Here is a 9,866-nt window from a genome sequence, read left to right on the forward strand (position 1 = left end):
TAAATAAATTAAAAAAATAGTTTATAAAATGCCTGCTTAGGCAAGCTTAGGCAAGCACAGGGTCCGAGGTTCGATCCTAGTCACAGCATACTGCCCCAGCAAAATAAATAAATAAATAAATAAAAGGCCCTTGAGGGAAACAGGGGCTTTCTTGGAGTTTGGCCCCACCCAGTCTGACCATAGATCAGCCCCTCCCCAGTTAAAGTAGAACTCAAACTGGGTGCCATCCTAGTTGCTCAGTGTTAATACCCAATGCTGCAGGCAGCCTATTGGAGAATTCGGCCACAGGCAGAAAAACTACAAATTTATGAGGATCTTGTTCTCTGCCAGTCCTGGAACACGCCTCTCTTCCTGGATAGAAAGACACACACTGAAAAAAAAAAAAAAGAAAGAAAGAAAGACAGACAGACACTGCAGACTATTGCCAAGTCCATGAACTCTGAGAGATCAGTGGAGCCACAATACCTCTACACAACACCATTTCAAATCCCTACACTTTACTAGGACTGTTGTTGGCTGTAGTGACATAATTTATCTGGCTAGATTTCTTATTTATTTATTTATGTGTGTGTGTGTGTGTGTGTGTGTGTGTGTGTGTGTGTTTGTGTGTGTGGTGCTGGGGGATTGAACCGCGGTCCCTGTGCTTTGCCAAGCTTGTTCTAAGTAGGTGCTTTAGACCACTGAGCCATCTCACCAGCCCCTGGCTAGATTTCTTTCTTTCTTTTTTTCTTTCTTTCTTTCTTTCTTTCTTCCTTTCTTTATTATTTTTTATATTATAGGGAAGGGTCTACAGGGTGTTCAGGGTCTCACTACTAGATTGGACTTGTAGCGATCCACCTGTTTACAGCCTCCCAAGAGCTAGGATTACAGGAGTGTGCCACCATGCCCAGTCTCAATTACTGTCTCAGTGCATCTTGGGGTTTTCCTCTATAAAAGGTCAATAAGCTGCATCCAGACAGATCACTACGAGTCTGATTTAGTAGTGAGACCCTGAACACCCTGTAAACCCTTCCCTAAAATACAAAAAAAAAGAAAAAGAAAAAGAAAGTAATCCAACAATGTCTAGCCACTGGGACAGAGGACAGGATGTGGGGATAACAAATTCCTATTTATATGTCAAAAAAGACAATTAGACTACAAGCTGTACTAACCAAGCAACCAACAAAAAGCTACTGTAGATTAAAAACAACCTCTGTACTATGTGGATCACAGGGTATCAATCTATAAAAGACAGTCTAAACACAGCTACTGATAAAACAAAACACAATAAAAAATTCATACAAAGGTGAGAGGCTCTTCAGTAGAGCCTCAGAGAGAGAAATGAGAGAGGAGATCATCTCTTGGGGTGAAGTTGTACAACTATGGGTGAACTGTATAAGCTAAGCTAGTTTAGGAAATTGATTTAGCTGGTGTTATGGTTTGTGTATAGCTGTCCCCCTAAAGCCTCCTGCAGTCTTGGGGTGGCTCCTGGAGTTTGCGATTGATTATTGTGGGTGTGGCTGCTGCACCTGCCCTGGGGCAGGTAATTTTCATTACAATATAAGGTGGGAAGAGAAGCTAGCTGCTTGAGCTGCTGCTACCTCTTTTTGTGCTCTTGCTTTTTGCTGCTGCCATGGAAGGTTGCCCTCTGCCATATGCCGCTCTGCCTTGGAGTCAGCCGAGTATGGACTGAAACCTCCAGTAACTGTGAGCTAAATAAACCTTTCCTTCCTTCAATTTGAGTGTCAGGTATTTGTCCCAGCAACGAGAGAAGAGTAACTAAGACAGCTGGGCTCCTTGGAGAGATTGATTTTGTTGATGTTGCTGTTGTATTTTTTTAGGGAAGGGTCTACAGGGTGTTCAGGATCTCACTACTAGATAGGACTCGTGGGGCTGGGGAGATAGCTCAGTAGAATGAGCGCCTACCTGGCAAGCACAAGGTCCAGAGTTCAATCTCCAGTACCAAAAAAACAACAAAACAAAACTATATATCTATAGATCAGACTCGTAGTGATCCTCTTGTTTACAGCCTCCCAAGTGCTGGGATTACAGGCACATGCCCAGTCTCAATCACCATCTCAGCGCACCCTGGAGGCAGGGCCAGCCAGGCAGGCCAGGGGATCAAACTCCTGGCTCCTGTGTCTAAGCAGATTCTTCAATCCGCTGAGCTATTTGGCTGGCCTCTATGATGTTTTTTTGTTTTTTGTTTTTTGAACCAGGGATTGAATTCAGGCCCTTGCACTTTCCGGGCAGCCTCCATATAAGAAACACATAAGGCTGGGCATGGTGTTGCATGTCTGTAATCCTAGTGCTTAGGAGGTGGAGATAGGAGGACCATTGTGAGTTTGAAGCCCGCCTGGGCTACAAAATGAGTTCAAGGCCAGCTTTAACTGCATAGTGAAACCCTGTATCAAAAGCCAAAAGAAAAAAAAAAAAAAAAGAAAGAAAGAAAAGAAAAGCAAAAAAAAGAAACACATTGGACTGGCCAGAGAGCTCAGCAGACTAAAGCACCTGCTTAGGCAAAGAGTAGCAGCTTGGGTTCAATCCCCAGAGTGCCATGCCAGCCCCACCCCAGGGGCGCACTGAGGCAGCAGTTGAGACTGGGCTTGGTGGCGCACGCCTGTAATCCCAGTTTGGGAGGCTGAAAACAGGAGAATCACTATGATTTGGATCTACGTAGTAAGACCCTGTAGATTCTGTAGTAAATACAACAAGAAAAAGAAACATAAATATGTAATAGAAGTGTGTGCAGGACTACATACATGTAGATGCATACATGTAGATGCATATTATGGCCTCAGACCAAGAGTTTACAGAGGGATGACTACACAGGAGTAATCAGAGAAGCTAATGTTAATTTCATGCTTAAGTTTCACAAAAATCTGAGAATAACATTTATCATTCCCATTTCACAGATGTGAAAAACCAAATATCACAGTAGTTTAAACGCTAAATTCAGGGTCTTTCAGATAAGGTCCTTATGTGGGGGGATTGAACTCAGGACCTTGTACTGGCTGAGCAAGCAGCCCTGAGTTAAAGTCTTGCTGTGCGGTTCTGTTTTTGTTTCTCGGAAATGGGAATTAAACTCAGACCCTTGTGCTTGACCAGGGAAGTGCTTATTCTACTGAGCCATCTCCTCAGCCCCTTACTATGCAGGTCTGGCTGGCCTTGAGCTCACTTTGTAGTCCAAGCTGGTCTGGCACGCGCAACGATCCTCGTACCTCAGCCCTCCCGAATACTAGGATTACAGCGTGCACCACCACGCCCGCCCTAAGAGATTAGATTTTAAATTTGGGGGCGTAGGCCAAAACTAGGGCTGGCGTTCTGACTCGTCGCACGGACATCTTAATAGAACACGGGCTGCGCCCTCGAAACCACATTTCCCAGAAGGCTGTGTGCTAGTGTGGACGTATTTCCTCCCAGCGTCCCCCGCGGCGGGAAAGAGCCCAGAGGGCTCGAGCCTCCGACCCTACCAGTTTTCGTCACCGGTTCAGTCGCCGTCCCGTCTGCTACACCGAGAGGATCTGTCGCGGCCGCCCTTCCTGGCACCATGTCCGCCCAGGCGCAGATGCGTGCCCTCTTGGACCAGCTTATGGGCACAGCTCGGGACGGTGAGTTCGCGCGACCCGCTAGGCGAGGGGCTGGGACGGGACTCAGACGAGGCCGCCGGGCGGCCTGAGGCGAGGGCCGCGACTGTCTGCGCTTGCGCCGAAGGTAGGCGCTGGGCCTTTGTCTGAGCCGGCTGGCCTATACGGCTGCAGCGGCCTGGTTCTTCCCCAGCTGCTTCTATCCCGGAAGGGAGGCGGGGTGATCTGCCCCCTCCGAGTCCGCGCCGCCTGCGGGGCTTCAGCCCCGTCCCATTTGCTGTCTTGTAACTTCCTCCCCGTCGGTGCCGCGGCCCCGCGCCCCTCTGCGAACTGGAAAGTCGGCGAAGGGCTGGAAATCAGCGCGAGCTCCAGGTCGCCGCCGGCAGCCGGCTTGCGGAATTCCTCCCACGGCTCCTCGGGGAAGAAGCTACACCCGAGGGAGCCAGATGGCCTGGAAACCCCGGGGCCTGCTTGTTCTGTACCATTACAAGGGGAGACGGAAATTGAGCTTTTCTAACGTGGGTTCCTGCCGAGTACTTACTTAGCTCCCTTTCCCCCCCAGCCACACCGGAGGGCCTCTGTTTAGCCAGCTTTTGGCAGTCGTTAGGTAGGTTGTACTGTAGGCAGAAGCACAAAATGCTGGAGGTTGTTTCAGGAGAAAGTGATTACATCCCTGCAAGACTATATACCTTCTGTGGTTTGTTTTCTTTTTTACTGAAGTAACGAAGTTATAAGTTCACACTGGCACATTCTCAGGGCTGTGCAGATTCTTTGCACTCTATTTCATAGGCGAATAAGTGCTTTTAGCTTTCTTTGTATATTGAGTTGCTTTTGAATTGCTTCCCATATTTTTATTTCATACAAACTGAACAATTGTGGCCCCTCTATTTTATTTATAAAGGTTCAGTGTATCTTTGCCTGCCTACATCAATCTGCAAGGGAGTTGCAGAAAAGCCTCATGTTCATCGAGCCGTGAGTCACAACCAATTTCTAAGCTGTTATAACAAAAAAGTGTTTGCTTTTTTTCACAAGTAATTTTAAAAGTGTAGTTTAGAAAGAAAACATTTTCAATAAAAAGACACTACATTAATCCTGGATGCTTGCAAATCCTAAAATATATTCCTCCTTGACTATTACACAACTCTGTGTCCTATGCACAGATTAGCTTTTTAAATTTTGTCACATACCACTTTGCCTTTACTTTTATGTATCATTCCCCCTGACTTCCTTACTGCAGGTGTGGGCAAGAAAACTTTTCCTTTAAAACTTTTCAACAGCGGGCATAAAATTCTACAGCTGAGGTCTTGAAGAATGCAGATGGGTACAGTATGTGTTGGAGCTCACAGTGTGTATTGACTAACCTAGTTCCTTTTTGCTCTTTTTGGTATTGTCTTGTTAAAAGTGACTCCTGGGTGCCAACTTTCTTTTTTTAAGGGTGGGAATTAAAAGGGGGGTAGGAAGAACAGGTCCAGATTATATGAGTGATAGTTGGAAAGCTTTCTTCATGTAATTTTAGGCAAACTACTGTCCATAACAAAGATTTAGTTGGTGGAAATTATCAGCTGTGTGTCACACATGATGATTCATTGTATTCTGCTTAGCATGGGTTTTGATATCTCATTGCCCACATGTTTTGTGGGGTTAATGACTTTTGGTGCTCAGCTTTTTACTTCTGATTCCATGACTTCTTTGGCACAATGGTGGAGTCACCTGTCATTGTGATTCGTCATCATATACTTAGCCTCCAAAATATCTGGATTTCACTCCAGTTGTAAATATCTTTATGTCAGCTTTCAGTTGTATTTCATGGGGAGAACACAGAAATGATAGTCTACAAATCATCCAGGTGAATTGTTGTACCAGATATCCTTTGTGGTTAATACGATAATACTGTCTTATTTAAAACCACGAATAAATTTCAGGAGACGAAACCAGACAGAGAGTCAAGTTTACAGATGACCGTGTTTGCAAGAGTCACCTTCTGGACTGCTGCCCTCATGACATCCTGGCTGGAACGGTAGGTGGGTTTGGGGAGACCTCATGGACCACACAAACTAGGTGCTCTGTAAATAGTGATTATTCTTTAGGTTGAAATGTTTCCTTTTAGCTTGAAGCAACAGTGGTACATGCATGACTGTCCCACTGGGTGGCGTGTATCACTGGTAGTACAAGTGGATCTAACCACTTTTATCAGTCCTTTTACCAATGAAGATAATAGAATGGGACAGTCGTGTATGTACCACTGGTGTGTCAAGCTGTGTGGAACAAGATATAAGAGTTATGGTGGCATAGTGCATGCCTAGCAAATGCAAGGCCCTGAGCTCAATTCCTGGTACCAAAAAAGGAAAAGAAATAAAGATTCCCCCACCCCCCCAAAAAAAAAAAAAATTAAAAAGGTAAGGATTATGGCCCTATCATGAATGTATTAATTTTTTTTTTTTTTTTTGGGGGGGGAACCGGGGATTGAACTCAGATCCTTGCGTTTGCTGGTCAAGCGCTTATCCTATTGAGCCATCTCCCCGGCCCTATGAATGTATTAAGAGGCAGAAGTCACCTGCTGTTTTTTAGAGTGTACTTCTTGGTGGAATTTTATATTATGGGCATACTGATGTACCCATGTTTGTTGGGGCATAGTTCACTGCAACCAAGGTATAGTGTTACAAAATTCTGTGTGTAGAGCTATCAGTTTTATTTTTCACTTCTCTAGGGATAGACCCTATACATCACCTTCCCACTGAAGTATTCTCTTTACTCTCTCCCCCTTTTAATTTTTTTTTTTTTTTTCTTTTTTATGGAACTAGGGATTGAACTCAGGCCCTCGTGCTTGCCAGGGAAGCGCTTATTCTACTGGGCCATCTCCCCGGCCTCTAATTTTTTTTTCTTATAATAAATGTATTTGGTAGAGGGTCTACAAGATCTCACTACCCAGCTTGGATTTGTAGTGATTCTCCTGTTTTCAGCCTCCCAAGCACTGGTATTACAGGCGCATATGCCACCATGCCAGTCTCATTCACTGTCTCAATGCAACCTGGAGGTGGGGCCATTGTGGCAGGCTGGTGAGTGAACCCCAGCCAATGCATTCTGCCTAAGCAGGTGCTTTAGTCTGTTGAGCTATCAGGCCGGCCCTCCCCCTTTTTAAATTTTGAAACAGGATTTCACCGACTTTTAAAGTTCTTTAGGATAGCCTCCTACCTTAGCCTCCCACGTGTTAGGATTGTGGGCATGCACTGTTATGCCCTTTTTTTTCCTTGCTATTTTGGATTCCCCCCCGTACCAGGCATCAAACTCAGGATCTTGCACTTGCCAGGCAGGTGCTCTTTTGGATTCTTAAAAATCAGTTGAGCTAAGCGTGGTGGCACATACCTGTAATCCCAGCACTCAAGAGGCTGAGACAAGAGGATAGTTGCAAGTTTGAGACCAGCCTGGGCTCCAAAGTGAGCTGAAAGTCAGCCTAAACTGCATAGTGAGACCCTGTCTCAAAAAGATTAAAAAAAAAAAAAAAAATCAGTTGAGGCCTTATGTAGTATCGCTAACTTTTGATGCTTTTCAGGATGCTGAGGTAGGCATATCACAAGCTCAACGTCAGTGTAGGCAATTTAGAAGCTTTCTCAAAATAAAAAAAATGAAAGAAAGGGCTAGCCTGATAGCTCAGGGGACTAAAATGCCTGCTTAGGCAGAGCACAACAGCCAGAGTTTGATCCCAGGGTGTACTGTACCAGCCCTGCCCCTAGGGTGTGACTGAGACTAGGTGTGGTGGCATGCCTGTAATCCCAGCACATGGGAGGCTGAAAACAGGAGGATTGCTGAGTCGGATCTGCATAGTGAGACCCTGTAGAACCTGTCCTAAATATAGGAGGAAGAAGAAGAAGAAAGAGAAGATACTGATGTACCCATGTTTGTTGTGGCATAGTTCACTGCAGCCAAAGTATAGAAACAGCCAAAGTACCCAGTAGTGTCTGAAGGGCTAAGTAGAGCTAGAAATGATGGTATGTACCTGTAATAATGGTATATATGTACAGCATTCAAAAGGCTAAGGCAAGAGGGTCACTGCATTTGAGGACAGCCCAAACCTATCCAGATCCTATCTCAGGAAAAAAAAAAAAAAGAGAGACAATGTGGTATACACACATAATGGAGTATTTTTCAGCTATATTTTGTTTTGTTTTCTTTTGTTTTGCAGAACCAGGGATAGAACTCAGGCCCTTGCGCTTGCCAGGGAAGCGCTTATTCCACTGAGCCATCTCTCCAGCTCCTTTTCAGCTATAAAAGTGAAATTTATTTGTCTTTCTTCCTGGATGCCCCCTGCTTTTTCTCTGCCTCCCTCCCTTTCTCTTGCTTTAAAGTCAATATGTAGGCTGGGGAGATGACACAGTGGAATAAGTGTTTCCCTGGTAAGCTGAAGGGCCTGAGTTCAATCCCCGGTTCCACCAAAAAATAAATTAAAATAATAATAATAATAAAATAAAAATAAAGTCACTGGAGCTGGGGAGATGGCTCAGTGGAATAAGTGCTTCCCTGGCAAGCACAAGGGTCTGAGTTCAATCCCCGGTTCTGCAAAATAAATAAATAAATAAATAAATAAATAAATAAATAAATAAAACAAAATAAAAATAAAGTCACTATGTAACCTGGGCTGGCCTCAAACTTGAAATGATCCTCTTGCCTCACCCTCCCAGGTGCTGGGATTGCAGGTGTGTGCCACTATGCCTAGTTGAAGAGTGAAATTTCATACACAATTTTCAGGAAAAGGAGCATGTTAAGTGAAATAAGCCAGACTCAGACAAATATCAGATATTTTTTCTTAGTGTGTGGAATCTAAAAAAATGACATGAAAATTGGAGACAACTAGATGGAATGGAACAAAGGGGAGGAGTGTGTAAGGGGGGGGGACCAATATGGGCAAAGTGTTTTATATATGGGGGCTGGGGAAATAACTCAGGAGAATAAGCACTTGTCTGGCAAGCACAAGGGCCTGAGTTAAATCTCTGGTTCTGCAAAAAAAAGTTTTATGTATAAAAGTACCACATTGAAACCCAATATTTTGTAAAATTAACATGTACCAGTACACATTAAACAGTGATTTTTGAAGTTAGGACCTTGCGCTTGGCCAGGCAGGTGCTGTATCGCTGAGCTGTATCCGTGACCCACAACATTAAATAAAGAATAGACAGTAGATATGTAGCTCAATGGTAGAGAATCCCTGGGTTTAATCCACAGTACTGCCAAAACAAAATCACTTGGGGATAATTGATTTTATTTTATTTTATTTTTTTAAAATATGTGTGTGTGTGTGTGTGTGTGTGTGTGTGTGGCCAGCTCAGCCTACCAGGGGGCAGGGCTGGCTGGCATGTGGTGCTGGGGGATTGAACCGCGGTCCCTGTGCTTGCTAAGCTTGTTCTAAGTTGGTGCTTTAGACCACTGAGCCATCTCACCAGCCCCGATAATTGATTTTATAGTTTAGGTTTTTTTTGGAACCGGGGATTGAACTCAGGCCCTTGTACTTGCCAGGGAAGCGCTTATTCTACTCAGCCATCTCCCTGACCCCTTATAGTTTAGTATTAAGTCATCCTTTTGTGGTCTTAATACAAACTAGGTGTGGTGGCAGTAGCATATGCCTGTAATTCCATAATTCTGGGAGGCAGAGGTAGAAGGATCACAAATTTGAGCTGAACTTAGGAAGTCTAGTAATTTAGTGGAAGCCTGTCACTAAAAGAAGGTCTGGCAATGTAGCTCAGTCTTTAGTACCTAAAAACGATTCTGGTAGAGTTTTTTCTATCAGAAAAAATTGGTAGAGTGCCTGTGTCACCAAAAAACCAAAAACCTAAAATAATAGCAATAAAGACTAACTAGGCATGGTGGTGCTCACTTGTAATACAAACACTCTGGAAGCTGAAGCAGGAGAATAGCTGAAAATCCAAGGCCAACCTGGATTACATAGCAAAACCCTGTCTTTGCCAGCCATAGTAGTGCATGTTTGTGATCTCACCATTTGGGAGACTGAAGCAAGGAATGGCAGGAGAGTTCAAATCCAGCTTAGGCTACCCAGTGAGTTCATGGCTAGCCTAAACTAAATAGAGAGACCCTGTTTCAAGAAAAAAAACCTGTCTCAAAAAACAATAACAAGCCTGAAAAAGGTAATTTGTCATTTTTTAGCCCCTTACAGAAAAATAACTCAGCATGCGTGCGCCACCATGCCCAGTCTCAATCACCATCTCAGCATGCCCTGTGGGTGGGGCCGGCACAGCAGGCTGGGGAGAGTACATTATTTATTTATTTATTTATTTATTTATTTATTTATTT

General features: G+C 44.2%; 2 protein-coding genes across 2 annotated transcripts in view; one reads left to right on the forward strand and one right to left on the reverse strand.

Moving 5' to 3' along the window:
* Fam234a (family with sequence similarity 234 member A) overlaps positions 1-3,476 on the reverse strand; it is a 51,386-nt gene extending 47,910 nt beyond the window's left edge. Inside the window, exon 1 of the mRNA XM_023711639.1 lies at positions 3,453-3,476. The gene's annotated coding sequence lies outside the window, so the exon portion shown is untranslated. The remainder of the gene's footprint in view (positions 1-3,452) is intronic.
* A 15-nt stretch (positions 3,477-3,491) lies between these two features.
* Positions 3,492-9,866, forward strand: part of Luc7l (LUC7 like) — a 33,822-nt gene continuing 27,447 nt past the window's right edge. Inside the window, exons 1-2 of the mRNA XM_023711419.1 lie at positions 3,492-3,590; positions 5,489-5,583. Coding sequence (XP_023567187.1) covers positions 3,530-3,590; positions 5,489-5,583 — 156 coding nt within the window. The 5' untranslated portion in view covers positions 3,492-3,529. The remainder of the gene's footprint in view (positions 3,591-5,488; positions 5,584-9,866) is intronic.

The sequence above is a fragment of the Octodon degus genome, unplaced genomic scaffold (assembly GCF_000260255.1).
Source record: "Octodon degus isolate 3935 unplaced genomic scaffold, OctDeg1.0 scaffold00021, whole genome shotgun sequence".
Lineage (NCBI taxonomy): Eukaryota > Metazoa > Chordata > Mammalia > Rodentia > Octodontidae > Octodon > Octodon degus.